At 40.8% G+C, this 15,505-nt stretch overlaps 1 protein-coding gene across 1 annotated transcript; it reads right to left on the reverse strand.

Moving 5' to 3' along the window:
* Positions 1–4,228: 4,228 nt before the first annotated feature.
* On the reverse strand, positions 4,229–5,638 carry LOC141627105 (F-box/LRR-repeat protein 13-like). Its single transcript, XM_074440588.1, has one exon. The coding sequence runs from the start codon at positions 5,636–5,638 to the stop codon at positions 4,229–4,231; it is 1,410 nt and encodes a 469-aa protein (XP_074296689.1).
* Positions 5,639–15,505: the final 9,867 nt, after the last annotated feature.

A 15,505-nucleotide genomic window follows, 5' to 3' on the forward strand; every position in this document is an offset into this window, starting at 1 on the left:
GGTGAGTGGAGCTGTGGCGGATTTTGCGAAGGGAAAAACGGACTCGTCGAAGGTAACATGGCGCGAAATGATGAGTTTACCGGTTGAGGGATCGAAACATTTGTAGCCACGGAATTCTTGAGGGTAGCCGAGGAAGACGCATTTTATGGACCGGGGTGCGAGTTTATGTGGTCTTTTGGCGGATAAATTTGGATAACAAGCACACCCAAAGACTCGGAGATGGGAGTATGAGGGATTTTTCAGGAAGAGAGCGGAAGTGGGGGAGCGGAATTGGAGAATTTTGGTGGGAAGTATATTGTGGAGGTGAACCGCACTGTGAAGTGCATCGACCCAAAATTCAAGGGGGATGGAGGCGTGGTGAAGCAGAGCAAGAACGATTTCATTGATGCGACGGATCATTCGCTCGGACTTGCCATTTTGTGGTGATGTTTGCGGACATGAGAAGCGAAAAACTAGACCGTTTTTATGGGCAAAATCTTTAAATTCATTGCTATCGAATTCTCGTCCTAAGTCACATTGAAAAGCTTTTATGGAGCGTTGGAATTGTGTTGTGACGTAATTTCGGAAATTTATAAATTTGGTGAATGTTTCAGATTTGAATTTTAAGGGGTAGACCCATACATATTGAGTAAAATTATCAATTAAGATCAAGTAGTATTTGTAACCGTTTTTACTCTTGACTGGCGACGTCCATAAGTCGCTGTGAATAATATCAAAAGGGGCAAGAGTATTAGACAAAGAATCGGAAAAAGGCAATCTTTTATGCTTACTTATTTGACATGAATGACAAAGATTGTTTTGTTTGCTACTACAATCAACAATAGAATTTGACTTAAGATAATTAAAAACATGTGCACCCGGATGACCTAAATGAGAGTGCCAGACATCGGATGAAAGAGCTAGGAACGACACAGGTGACTTGGTTTCTTTTGACATAGCTAACACGGGATAGAGATCGCCACCACTATTGCTCCTCAGAATCAGATTCCCATTCGCTAAATCCTTCACGGAAAAACCACAAGGATCAAATTCGACGGACACATGATTATCTTTGGTAAATTGTCGAACTGAGATGAGATTTTTAATGATATTAGGTGTGTATAAAACGTTTTGCAAGTGAAGGGAACGGGTTTGGGTGGGTAAATGGGTGTGTCCAGAACCGTGAACAGGTATACTAGAGCCGTTTCCAACATAAATCGATTTAATCGTGCTAGAATTGAGAGGGGAACGAAAAATACCTGCGTCGGCACTAAGGTGAGAAGAAGCTCCTGTATCCATATAGAAAGGTCCGCTAGGGTAGGGTTGCAGGGTCATGGCATTGAAAGCCTGTCCTAAGTCCGTAGGTTGTGGATGATCTTCGGTTGCGATATGGGCCTGACTGTAACCAGAAGTTTGTTGCCGCGTACTGGGTGTGCGAGCAGAGGAACGCGGGGCAGATTGTGGTGCCATAGGCCACGGCTGCCAAGGATTAGTCCACCCTGGATAGGTGGGGTAAGGGCAAGGTGGTGGTGTCCACGGGCTAGGCCAGGTGGGCACGGGTCCCCAGTTTGCAGGAGACGGGGAGGACCCCTGTTTTGATTGGTTGCGATGTCCCCCACCCTTAGAGCTGCCACTGTGGCGTTTACCGTTGTGGCGATTGCTGCGTGGCTGATTGGACTTGGGTGCATCATCCCAAGCACGGGAATCAGACGGAGGGGTGGAGGGAGCAACTAAGGCCGCTGGTTCATCACGACCAGCAGTACGGTGGATCTCAAGCTCTATCATACTTCTTGCCGTCTCAAAATTTGGTAGTGTTTGGTTGATGTATGCAGCGACCGTATCATATTCCTTCGGTAAGCCGCGAACAAATTGGAGAACCAAACGTTGGTCATTAATGGCGGCACCAACGTCCTTCAACAAGCCTGCCAACTCTCGGAGACGTTGACAGTACGCGTCGAAAGAAGGTTGTTGAGCGAGTTTGAGATTGTTGAACTCATGTTCAAGATTGGCAGCACGGGCTCCCTTATTATTAAGGAAAATGTTCTTGACTCGCGTCCAAGCCTCAAGGGCAGTGGATTCGGATTCCAAGACACGGGGCAACAAGTCATCGGACATGGTGCCGTAGATCCATTGGAGAACGTGGGCATCGATCTCGTACCACGCATCATACGTTGGATCAGTTTTGGGAGGAGCGGGTGTGCCATCTATGTGATGCAATACCTTGTAGCCACGGGCATGAAGGTTGAATAGGTTGACCCACGATGCATAGGTAACCTTGGTACCGTCGAGAACACGTACCTTGTTTTGGATGTTGGTAACGGTGTAGACGGGATGTAGTGAGGGTTTGGCCGTAGGTGGGTTAATTTTGTCATCGCCGGACATTGTGAGGGACCGAGGAGACGGAGGACTGGTTTGCCGTGAGCAAAAACCAAAAAGGAGGAAAAGTTTAACCTAAAACTACTGATACCATGTGAATTGTATAATTCCCTGACTTGGGAGTTATTCTATTAGGCATTATATAGGTACAAAGTACAACAATAAGATCCTAATTACAAGGCAAGAATATCTCTAATTAAGCTAACAAATAACTAGAGGATATTTACAATCAAATCATAATATTTACTAATAGTCCGTGTTGGACATGTTTCCCATAGTAGAGTTTTTGACCCTCAAATTTTGCGGTGTCGGTGATGATAAGAAGCAGCTGTTATACGGAAAGCCTGTCAATGTAAGCGCCTCTCGAGAAGCAATCAGAAGGATGAAGTCGATAAACGTGGAAATAAATAACAGGAGTAGTTATTGCAAGCGCGCAAAATCTTTCTCAAACCTTATAACGGGTTTGTTAAGAAGCACTTGCGATTTGGAGCACTTGAATGTTAGTGTAAATGATTGTCGAGAGTGGGAGTCGAGTAATGTGATGCGCGATCAGGAACAAGAGTTAAATTTATGCGTGGAACTCTATCGTTATCAAATGATCTCCACTTGTGATGTTGAATTTAAAGGGAGATTTCTCAACATGTCTCGAAATGATGGTCCCAAAGTTACTACTACGAATGGCAAAGTTATCTATTTCCTTCATTCTCGAAAAGGTTTTATTCATAAAAAACAATGATTTTTCTTTTTCTAATGGTTTGCGACCTCATATAGTATCGTCTCATCAGTAGAACTTAGAGGTATATTTCGATGATGTTCCAAAGATGTACGAGTATTTAATTTCCTTTATGATGCTTATGGCGATATTAATTTATCTACGGAGTATGTCCTATTGTCGATGGTAAATTATTCTTAAGGTAGACGTAGTGTTTGCGAAGTTAAGTCGCTTCAATACGATTTTGGCATACAACGAGCTGTCACAGTTTGTCGGATTTACTTGGCATGTCTACGCCAAATATAGTGATCCGAAAACTAGTAGTTATTACTCCGTATAACTTATATTGTAGTCTAAATCACTCATAATTATAACTACTAGTTTAGTTTTGCGATCACTATATATGGCGTAGAGATGCAAATATTGTCGTCACTGGGATAACTACTAGATTTTCGATCAGTATATACTACAATGTGTTCGTACAAATGTAAAATACTCTGTTTAAGGTAGCTCCGCTCTTTTAGCATTTATACGATCCAAAGTTTTTGTGTATAACTATATGCCAAAGGAATACGGAGTATTACCTTAAGACTTACTGTAAAATAAGTTCAGTTCAATTCAACACTATTGTTAAGCCCTCTTCTTTTGGACTGAAATTTAATGAATTGATCTGATCTAAAATGAATTGAATTGAATTAAACTGATCTAAAATGAATCGACTTACACTAAACTGAACTAAACTTATTAGAGTTCAGTTCATATCAGATCGCTCAAAAGGATAAACATAGAAATTGACAAATGGGACTCTAATTGCAAACCTGCGTAATCCTTCTTAGACGACCCTGTAGATCATTTGCTAAGAAACACCCTTTATTTGCAGCACTTTTAATCTTAGGGTAATCAATTGTAAGGAACATCCGTTAATAGATCAAGCAAAACAGAAGTTAATTGAACGACTAGCACAACACAATATAACAGCTATCAGTAACTAAATAAGGAACTAATGATTGTATTGAGTTACCGAGTACATAACACATAAAACCTCCGACCCAATCATTTGCTAATGAAAGTTAACAATGATTGGAACGGAGGAAGTACTCAATACCATAAAATCTAAAGGAATTTGATGGCCAAGATAACTTCACGGCTATTACTTTCCGATCAACCTTGATTCGATCTTGAAACATATTTGTGAAACATCCCTTCAAATTCAACCTTACACCCACTTGATGCCATAGGACACTCGCTTATTAGCTTGCATAAATTCGATTCCATCCTTTCTCGAACTTCCTCTGTGAAAAATTTCGGACCAACTGCCCTAAAATACAAGTGCTCCAAATCTATGGAGCCACTTAACAAGTACTGTACTAGTTTTAAGAATGATTTTCCAGGCTTGCGATAACTCGTACAGTACGCTTCAATCTCTAGTCTCTTGAGTACTCGTCGTGAGGTTCTTGTACGGTTAGGCTTCCCGAGGTTCCTCTCTCTCGTGATACGTCTATCACAATCGACTTTTAGGGTCAGAACATCTAACAAAGGGCACAACTCTAATAATGAAGCCACGGTCTTGATGTTATACCATTTTTTCATAATTAGTGTACATCGAGTTACGTTGCAAAACACGGCCGACGACACCTTATCTAGTACATAATCATCAAGTGTGAGGGAACTAACATTACTAATTGCCTGATAAAACTCTGACATTACTTTGTTTTCATCCCGGCATTGTAGTCCATCATTGTGGTTGAAGTCGATTTTTACTTCACGCAACGCAGAAGGTTTATCTTCGAAACTAAAGATGACGGATTTTACAGTATGGCAAACCAACTGCTCTAACTTTGGGGCATTAATCACAACTACAAAACGTTTATATTCGATACAGCCTGTGTCGATAACTAGCCGTCGTAAATTTTGATTGAAAACCTTAATGTCGTCACATTCCTCAAAGTCGTCACATTCCGGTGTCCACATAAACAAGAAATCTATTAAAGACAAATCTTCGAGAGATGGACAAGCCTTGATTAACGTTTCCAACAACTTAAATCCAACCCGACAGCGACAGCGTGTAAATCGTAATCTCTTCAAATTAGGAAGATTGATTTGTCCATCATCAGGCAACTGCAAATTATTTATGGAGTATAACTCAATTGACGTCAGCGACTGCGTTCGTAAAACAGAACTTGGCAATATATTCTGACGGTAGCTGGAACCCTCAAAACGAGGACACGTTAACTTGAGTTCACGGACGTTGCGGTCACAAGCTTGTCGAAACCAAAAATTCAAAAGAAATAGCGAGATTGAGTCGTCAACTTCAACCACATATTTGACGAAGAAACGGTAGATTGACGGTGAGGTAATATGTGACATGAAGTCAGGAAAATGCTTGAAATCAGGGAGTTTTATATTTATAGAGGTTACTTTAGTCCAAAGACCACGCCATCGACGGGATAATGACCCCGTGACGATGGCAAATCGGAGAGGAAGGAAGGAGATGATTTCGATAAGAACGTCGTCGGAGAGGGAACTCAACCTATCTACGCTATGATTACTAACTTTAACGCCAATCTCCATTCTTTAAGGCCTGAACAAATTTCAAGCTTCCGGGATTGAAGGGTTATTGAGTGTGTTCTTGACCTAATTTTTGCCTCTTTTTTTTTTGCTTATATACGGAATAAATGGAGTACTCCTTATAATATAAATTGCTTATGGAGCTCGAGTGGGCTTGGAATCGGCTCGGAATTGAGCTCATAATTGATTCGGAATTTTACGAGCTTAAAAAAACAAAGCTCGGAATCGGCTTGGTTTAGGCTCAGCTCGAGCTTAACTCGGGCCCAACTCGAGTTAAATCAAAACATGTTAAATCATTATTTCTTTAATTTCTTGAAATTAAATCAAATTAAAAATAACTATATTTTAAGAAAAATGCAAATATAAAATACTTAGCAAATATATAACAAAAATATAATTATAAATTTGAAAGTAGAATTCTATTTAGAAGAAAAACAATTGTAAAATGCCAAAATAAATAATCATAAAAATTACGTTTTTTTCCCATGGTACCCTCGAACTTTGGCAGATTACACATAGTACCCTCATTTTAAGTTTCTACATATAATACCCTTGTTTTTACCTTTTTCTTTCCTAAAATACCCTTAACAAACTTTCCGTCATAACACAGTTAATTTACATCTACTACACACTTTACCACTTACTTTTACCCATAATAAATCATCACAACTATTCACCCTCCATCGTCACCAATTACCATTAATAAAAACCTCACTCCATAACTCAATCATACCAATTACCCAATTCAACTTAACGTTGGTTATCGGTGGGAGTCGGACCTTTTTTTTTTTTGGAAGAAGACGTGCTTAAATTAAAAAAAGTTCAAAGTAGCAGATACATCAAGGGGGCGGGTCTGGGGGGAGCGGCTCAATAGCTGCAATAAAGTCAGTAGTACATAATCGAAGGACAAAGGAAGGTGCCGAGTCCCAATTAATACAACCATTACTAGAACTATCATCAAATAAACCGGCCTTGGCAAGAGCATCCGCAACTCCATTGGCCGATCTTTTCTCAAAGACGATCTTCAACCGGGGAGAGCTTTCCACGAGGTCCCTACACTCAAGGATAACATTAGTAAATTGACCACAAGGTGGAGCCTTGCTTAAGATAGAAGTAACCGCATTAAGGCAATCAGAGGCAATAATAAAACAATCCATGGACGCAAGACCGGCCCTCAGACCCTCTCTAATAGCTAAGATCTCGCCAACAAAGGGATTAGGAGCAAGAAAACGTTTAGACCAACCCCGAACCCACGAGCCCGAGTCGTCTCTGATCACACACCCAATACAAGCTAAGGAAGAAGAGGGGGAGAAAGCCGCATCAACGTTGATTTTGAACCAACAAAGCGGGGGAAGGGCCGAACTACCAGGGTAGTAAGAGGCAGAGGGTGGGAGTCGGACCTTAGTATAGAGGCTTAATCATTTGACCTTGACCTTTCATCTGCGGGAGTGGGAGAGGTTGGAGTCGGGATTCGGTTGTTGGGTGAATAACCTTAACTTGTGTCGGGTTATCCATGGGAGAACCAAAGGTGATTTGGCCTTTGGGAGGCTTATAAGATTTGGTACAGTAGAGACAATATCCCACCTAATTAGTTAAATTATGACTTGGGTAAGGAACTTGAGGCGAGAAAGAACCGGATTGACGACTTCATCGGATTCTAAACTTTTCTTTATCGTTTAAAATAGTGTTTATATTACTTGTTAACATAGTTTAGCAAGTAGACTTGGTTATTTATTAATTTGGTTAATTAGTTTAATATTAACCAACTCCTTTATTTGTGTAGCTAACTTGAATTATAATTTAAGACGTATTAGTATTTAATACCTTGATCTTCTTGTGGATTCACCCGAGCAAAAGCTGGCTCGAGAGCTTATCGAGTCAAGCCGAGCAAACGCTGGCTCGACCTAAAAAGCTCGCGAGCGACTCGAACTTGTGTGATTAGATATATTTGTATCACACATATCAAATGTCTCACCTATTGCCAAATATTTCTACATATAACCTTCGAGCTTTCTTATTGAAAGTATCGGGAGAAAAAATCAAAAAATTGGCAATTATATATAGGCTCGGTTTGGGCCCGATTTTGGCTTGATCTCACATTAAAGCTCGCAAGCTTGAAAACGAGCACCTTTTTTTCAATTTCGGGTAAGCTCGAGACCTGCTCGAGCTCGAGTTTTGGTTCTTGAGCACAAGTCGGGCAAGACCAAGCTCGGGCTCGGCTCTTCTCGTTAACACCCCTAGTTGGACCATTAGACTTGGAAGTCGTCAGTTGAAAAAAATTAGGTCAAATACACACGGCACACACGCTTAAACCTTTTTCGTAGAAAACATAGATGACTATCAAACGTAGAAAACAAAGCTATGACAGGCTCAGCATTCTTCCTGTCGAAATCCTTATCGGAATTATCTCTTTGCTTCCTCTCCGATTAGCCATCGTTACTGGGTCTTTATCCCGTCAATGGCGTGGTCTTTGGACTAACGTGACCTCTATAAATATCGGCAGCCATGAATTAACGCACTTTCCTGAGTTCATGACGCATATTACCTCACCGTCAATAGACCGTTTTGTTATCGAATCAATAGATCAAGGTAAAAACACGATCTGGCCGCCTCCTTTGGATTCTTTGCTTCAGCAAGCTTGTGACCGCAATGTCCGTGAACTCAAGTTAACGTCGATATTTGGTTTGCAGTTGCCTGATCAAATCAATCTTCCGAATTTGAAAAGATTGTTGCTTAACCAATTTCCTTTCGATTTTGAGTTGCTTTTAGAATTCTTCGGCAAGCTTGTGACCGCAATGTCCGCTATTGAAGGCTTGTCCATCTCTCGAGGATTTGCTTTTTGAATTCTTCTATTGCGATGGATTTCAACATGATATTATGATTTCCAATCGAAATTTAAGACGGTTGGATATCCACACAAGTATTATAGGGAATATCATAGTTGTGCTTAATACCCCAAAGTTGGAGCATGTTAGGAATTTGTGCCTTGAATTTGTGTCGAAGACGGATTAAGCAAAGACAAGTAACAAAGAAGTTAGAAACAAAGACAAAGGGGATTGCCGAGTGGAATGCGGGTCGTGAGTTTCCTACGCAGGTCGTTTATCTTCCTGTGTTTGGCTATATACATGACCTTGGTTTAAGAAACACAATGGGTCCCACATTTAATTAGTCAAGTTGACTATATGTTAAGTCTCCGTGGCTTTGTTAATTAGTAGTTTCTACTTCCTACCGTATTATATTGAGATTAGGAAATAATTATTTCCTATTAGTTTATTCTTATTTAGTCTAGATATTTTATCTTGGGTGGAATAAATATATAAAGACCCAAGTTTTATTCTAGGTTAATTAAAAGAGAGAGATTTGAGAGCACAATAAAGAGGGTCGATTTGTGAGGTTCCTTCTGAAGAAGAAAACTCAATTTGTTCCGGGCTCTATTATTGGTGTTCGTCTGTCTTTGAAGATCGGAGGAGTTTGTTCAGATCTTGGTAGGCCTCAAGATTATTTGTCCTTCGTCTTATTGGGGTAGTCTCTTTTGTTCCTTTGAGACTACTATATTTGTTGATAGAATAGAGTATACTTTTGGCTCATATTGAGCGCGTGTGTACCGGTCTACTGTTGTACTATTTTCTCCACATAGTGAAATTTGATCTCCTCGCAGGGTGGACGTAGCCAGTTATTTTACTGGTGAACCACGTAAATCTTTGTGTCAACTTTTACATTCGTTATTTATTGTTCTTATCGCCTAATCAATTAACTATTTGGGTAACGGGACGCCTCCGTTACAACAATTGGTATCAGAGCTAAGGTTCTGATTTGGGATCTGCTTCCGCGTTAGTTGTCTTTTAGGCGTTACTTGGGTTTCTTGATTTTGGGGTGAAAAGATGTCGGGAACGAATGTTTTGAATGTTGAAAAGTTCATTGGGAGAAATAGTTTTGGGCTGTGGCAGTTAAAGATGAGAGCTTTGCTTAGACAGCAAGGCGTCTGGTCTGTTATCTCAAAGGCAAATTCAGCAGGTAGTTCGTCTGATGCAGCAAAGACAGATGCAGATGTAGTCTTAGAGGAGAAGGCTCATTCTTTAATTATGTTATGTTTATCTGATCACGTTATGGTTGAGGTTGCCGATGAGGAAACTGCTATAGGTTTGTGGTTGAAGTTGGAATCTTTGTATATGACAAAGACTCTAACCAACAAGTTGCTTCTTAAGCAGCGTTTGTTTGGTCTTCGTATGCAAGAAGGTACGTCTCTCAAGGACCATCTAGACCGTCTTAACTCTATTTTACTTGATTTACGTAATTTAGATGTTAAGGTAGATGATGAGGATGTTGCCTTAATTTTGTTAGTTTCTTTGCCAAATTCGTTTGAGACTTTTGTGGAGTCGTTTGTTGTTGGTAAAGATTCTTTGACCCTAGAGGAAGTGAGGTCGGCGCTTCACACTAGGGATTTGCGCCGAGTAGCGTCAGGTGGTGTTGTAGACAGTAGTCCTGTAGGGCTTGTTGTGAATTCGGAGGGTTCTAGTAAGGGTAAAGCCAAGTCTAAGGGTCCTCGTAAGAATGTCTCAATTCGCAAAGAACCAGGTCATTGGAAAAATCGGTGTCCTAAGTTGAAGGAAGTCGGTGTTTTATTTCATTGCACAAAAGGTTGCCAAATATGATTCTGAGGAAGATTATGCTCTCGTTGTTGATGTTGTTCCACGTTCTTCGGATAGTTGGATTTTGGATACGGGATGCGTTTATCATATGTGTCCTTTTAGGGAATGGTTTACTTCTTATGAAGCTTTACATGGGGTTAATGTTGCCATGGGTGACGGGTCTATTTGTGAGGTGCTTGGAGTTGGGACTATTCGGGTTAGGACATGTGATGGTGTTGTTGTCTTCCTAGAAGGTGTTAGGCATGTTCCACGTTTGAAGAGAAATCTTATATCACTTGGGATGTTAGTTGATCAGGGCTACAGTTTTCAAGGTGATGGTGGATCGTTGTGCGTTGGTAAGGGTTCTTCTGTTACTTGGAGGGGTGTTAAGGAAGGAACTATTTATGTCCTTCATGGCACTCTGCTGACTGTTGGAGCATCAGGTAATCGTTCTTCTGTCTCTCTCGAGTCTAAGTTGGGGCATATGCAACTTGGATATGTGAACGATACTTTGAAGCACATCCAGTTTGGGTCACTTGGGTCACTTGGTGATATTCTGGATAATTCGGGTTTGGATAGCTTTAGTGAGAATGGTAGTGTTGACAGTAAGGTGGAGTCTATTCCGGTACACAGTCAAGCTACGGGTTCTCAAGACAAGCTATCTACTTTTGTCTCTGCGCCTCGGTAAGGCGGTCTGCGCCCCAAGAGGTGGGGTGGTTTGAGGCTCCAGGTGGAGCTGTTTGTGGCTCTTGAAAGAGAGCCGTTTGGGACCTCATAAGGGGTCATTTGAAACTTCGACGGGAGTTTATTCTTTGGAGCTTTTGGGTTGGACTATCTTGTCTAACAATTTGTACCTTTGATGGAGGTAATTTGTGCTCACTTAGAATGTTTGTTTTTTGTTTTGGTTTCGGCTTGAGTTTTGTTGCCTTGGTGTAGGCATTTCTGTGGTGGTCATGACACCTAGTATACTCAAGTGAGACATTTGTTTTGTTCGTGGCGTTTGTGTTTCTTTTGGGACAGTTTGGTACGACGGTACATTTAGCCATGTAGTTTGGAGGAGATTTTGTTTGGAGTCTTGTGTGCGTTGTTTTTGGTACACCGTTCCATCATAGTGACATTTGATATCTCATATATTTGTGTTGGCGTTTGGTAGTTTTTGTCCTCTTCGGAGTTTGCTACGTTTGGCCTTCCTATTGGTATAAGATATGTTGGGTACTTAGTACATTTGGTAGTCGCAGCTTGCTACATTGGGTACTTTGTATATTTGGTCACATTTGTTGCACACTTGGTTCGTTTGTCCGTTTTGTGAGTTGTGTTCAAGTCAAAGTGGAGACTATCGGGACAGGTAGTGACTTGAGGATCGATTCCGTTGAAGCTGATTTCGGTTTGGTTCTCTTGTTTTGGTTCGTGTTTGGATAATTCAAGTCAAGGTGGAGATTTGTTAGGAATTTGTGCCTTGAATTTGTGTCGAAGACGGATTAAGCAAAGACAAGTAACAAAGGCCTGTTCTTTTGGATCAAACTTATCGATCTGAATCGAATCAACTTATAGGATCTCGAATCGAATCGAATCAACTTATAGGATCTCGAATCAACTTATTGGATCTCGAATCGAATCGAACTTATAGGATCTGAACTGAACTGAACTTATAGGATCTGAACTGAACTTATAGGATCTGAACTGAACTTAACTTAACTTATAGGATCTGAACTTAACTTAACTTAACTTATAGGATCTGAAGTTAACTTAAATTAAGTGAGGTATAGGATCTGAACTGAACTTATAGGATCTGAATCGAATCGAATCAACTTATAGGATCTCGAATCAACTTATAAGATCTGAATCGAATCGAACTTATAGGATCTCGAATCGAATCGAACTTATTGGATCTCGAATCGAACTTATAGGATCTCGAATCGAATCGAATCGAACTTATAGGATCTGAAGTGAACTTAAATTAAGTGACTTGAAGTCCAAAAGAACAGGGCCAAAGAAGTTAGAAACAAAGACAAAGGGGATTGCCGAGTGGAATGCGGGTCGTGAGTTTCCTACGCAGGTCGTTTATCTTCCTGTGTTTGGCTATATACATGGCCTTGGTTTAAGAAACACAATGGGTCCCACATTTAATTAGTCAAGTTGACTATATGTTAAGTCTCCGTGGCTTTGTTAATTAGTAGTTTCTACTTCCTACCGTATTATATTGAGATTAGGAAATAATTATTTCCTATTAGTTTATTCTTATTTAGTCTAGATATTTTATCTTGGGTGGAATAAATATATAAAGACCCAAGTTTTATTCTAGGTTAATTAAAAGAGAGAGATTTGAGAGCACAATAAAGAGGGTCGATTTGTGAGGTTCCTTCTGAAGAAGAAAACTCAATTTGTTCCGGGCTCTATTATTGGTGTTCGTCTGTCTTTGAAGATCGGAGGAGTTTGTTCAGATCTTGGTAGGCCTCAAGATTATTTGTCCTTCGTCTTATTGGGGTAGTCTCTTTTGTTCCTTTGAGACTACTATATTTGTTGATAGAATAGAGTATACTTTTGGCTCATATTGAGCGCGTGTGTACCGGTCTCTTTGTTGTACTATTTTCTCCACATAGTGAAATTTGATCTCCTCGCGGTGGACGTAGCCGCTATTTTATCTTGGTGAACCACGTAAATCTTTGTGTCAACTTTTACATTCGTTATTTATTGTTCTTATCGCCTGATCAATTAACTATTTGGGTAACGGGACGCCTCCGTTACAACAATTGGTATCAGAGCTAAGGTTCTGATTTGGGATCTGCTTCCGCGTTAGTTGTCTTTTAGGCGTTACTTGGGTTTCTTGATTTTGGGGTGAAAAGATGTCGGGAACGAATGTTTTGAATGTTGAAAAGTTCACTGGGAGAAATAGTTTTGGGCTGTGGCAGTTAAAGATGAGAGCTTTTCTTAGACAGCAAGGCGTCTGGTCTGTTATCTCAAAGGCAAATTCAAATAGTAGTTTGTCGATGCGGCAAAAGACAGATGCAGATGTAGTCTTAGAGGAGAAGGCTCATTCTTTAATTATGTTATGTTTATCTGATCACGTTATGGTTGAGGTTGCCGATGAGGAAACTGCTATAGGTTTGTGGTTGAAGTTGGAATCTTTGTATATGACAAAGACTCTAACCAACAAGTTGCTTCTTAAGCAGCGTTTGTTTGGTCTTCGTATGCAAGAAGGTACGTCTCTCAAGGACCATCTAGACCGTCTTAACTCTATTTTACTTGATTTACGTAATTTAGATGTTAAGGTAGATGATGAGGATGTTGCCTTAATTTTGTTAGTTTCTTTGCCAAATTCGTTTGAGACTTTTGTGGAGTCGTTTGTTGTTGGTAAAGATTCTTTGACCCTAGAGGAAGTGAGGTCGGCGCTTCACACTAGGGATTTGCGCCGAGTAGCGTCAGGTGGTGTTGTAGACAGTAGTCCTGTAGGGCTTGTTGTGAATTCGGAGGGTTCTAGTAAGGGTAAAGCCAAGTCTAAGGGTCCTCGTAAGAATGTCTCGCATTACATCGCAAAGAACCAGGTCATTGGAAAAATCGGTGTCCTAAGTTGAAGGAAGTCGGTGTTTCACAAGTTGCACAAAAGGTTGCCAAATATGATTCGAGGAAGATTATGCTCTCGTTGTTGATGTTGTTCCACGTTCTTCGGATAGTTGGATTTTGGATACGGGATGCGTTTATCATATGTGTCCTTTTAGGGAATGGTTTACTTCTTATGAAGCTTCACATGGGGTTAATGTTGCCATGGGTGACGGGTCTATTTGTGAGGTGCTTGGAGTTGGGACTATTCGGGTTAGGACATGTGATGGTGTTGTTGTCTTCCTAGAAGGTGTTAGGCATGTTCCACGTTTGAAGAGAAATCTTATATCACTTGGGATGTTAGTTGATCAGGGCTACAGTTTTCAAGGTGATGGTGGATCGTTGTGCGTTGGTAAGGGTTCTTCTGTTACTTGGAGGGGTGTTAAGGAAGGAACTATTTATGTCCTTCATGGCACTCTGCTGACTGTTGGAGCATCAGGTAATCGTTCTTCTGTCTCTCTCGAGTCTAAGTTGGGGCATATGCAACTTGGATATGTGAACGATACTTTGAAGCACATCCAGTTTGGGTCACTTGGGTCACTTGGTGATATTCTGGATAATTCGGGTTTGGATAGCTTTAGTGAGAATGGTAGTGTTGACAGTAAGGTGGAGTCTATTCCGGTACAGGTCAAGCTACAGGGTTCTCAAGACAAGCTATCTACTTTTGTCTCTGCGCCTCAATGAGGCGGTCTGCGCCCCAAGAGGTGGGGTGGTTTGAGGCTCCAGGTGGAGCTGTTTGTGGCTCTTGAAAGAGAGCCGTTTGGGACCTCATAAGGGGTCATTTGAAACTTCGACGGGAGTTTATTCTTTGGAGCTTTTGGGTTGGACTATCTTGTCTAACAATTTGTACCTTTGATGGAGGTAATTTGTGCTCACTTAGAATGTTTGTTTTTGTTTGGTTTCGGCTTGAGTTTTGTTGCCTTGGTGTAGGCATTTCTGTGGTGGTCATGACACCTAGTATACTCAAGTGAGACATTTGTTTTGTTCGTGACGTTTGTGTTTCTTTTGGGACAGTTTGGTACGACGGTACATTTAGCCATGTAGTTTGGAGGAGATTTTGTTTGGAGTCTTGTGTGCGTTGTTTTTGGTACACCGTTCCATCATAGTGACATTTGATATCTCATATATTTGTGTTGGCGTTTGGTAGTTTTTGTCCTCTTCGGAGTTTGCTACGTTTGGCCTTCCTATTGGTATAAGATATGTTGGGTACTTAGTACATTTGGTAGTCGCAGCTTGCTACATTGGGTACTTTGTATATTTGGTCACATTTGTTGCACACTTGGTTCGTTTGTCCGTTTTGTGAGTTGTGTTCAAGTCAAAGTGGAGACTATCGGGACAGGTAGTGACTTGAGGATCGATTCCGTTGAAGCTGATTTCGGTTTGGTTCTCTTGTTTTGGTTCGTGTTTGGATAATTCAAGTCAAGGTGGAGATTTGTTAGGAATTTGTGCCTTGAATTTGTGTCGAAGACGGATTAAGCAAAGACAAGTAACAAAGGCCCTGTTCTTTTGGACTGAAACTTATCTGATCTGAACTGAACTGAACTTATAGGATCTCGAATCGAATCGAATCGAACTTATAGGATCTCGAATCAACTTATTGGATCTCGAATCGAATCCGAACTTATAGGATCCGAATCGAATCGAA

Source organism: Silene latifolia, chromosome 1 (assembly GCF_048544455.1).
Source record: "Silene latifolia isolate original U9 population chromosome 1, ASM4854445v1, whole genome shotgun sequence".
Taxonomy (NCBI): domain Eukaryota; kingdom Viridiplantae; phylum Streptophyta; class Magnoliopsida; order Caryophyllales; family Caryophyllaceae; genus Silene; species Silene latifolia.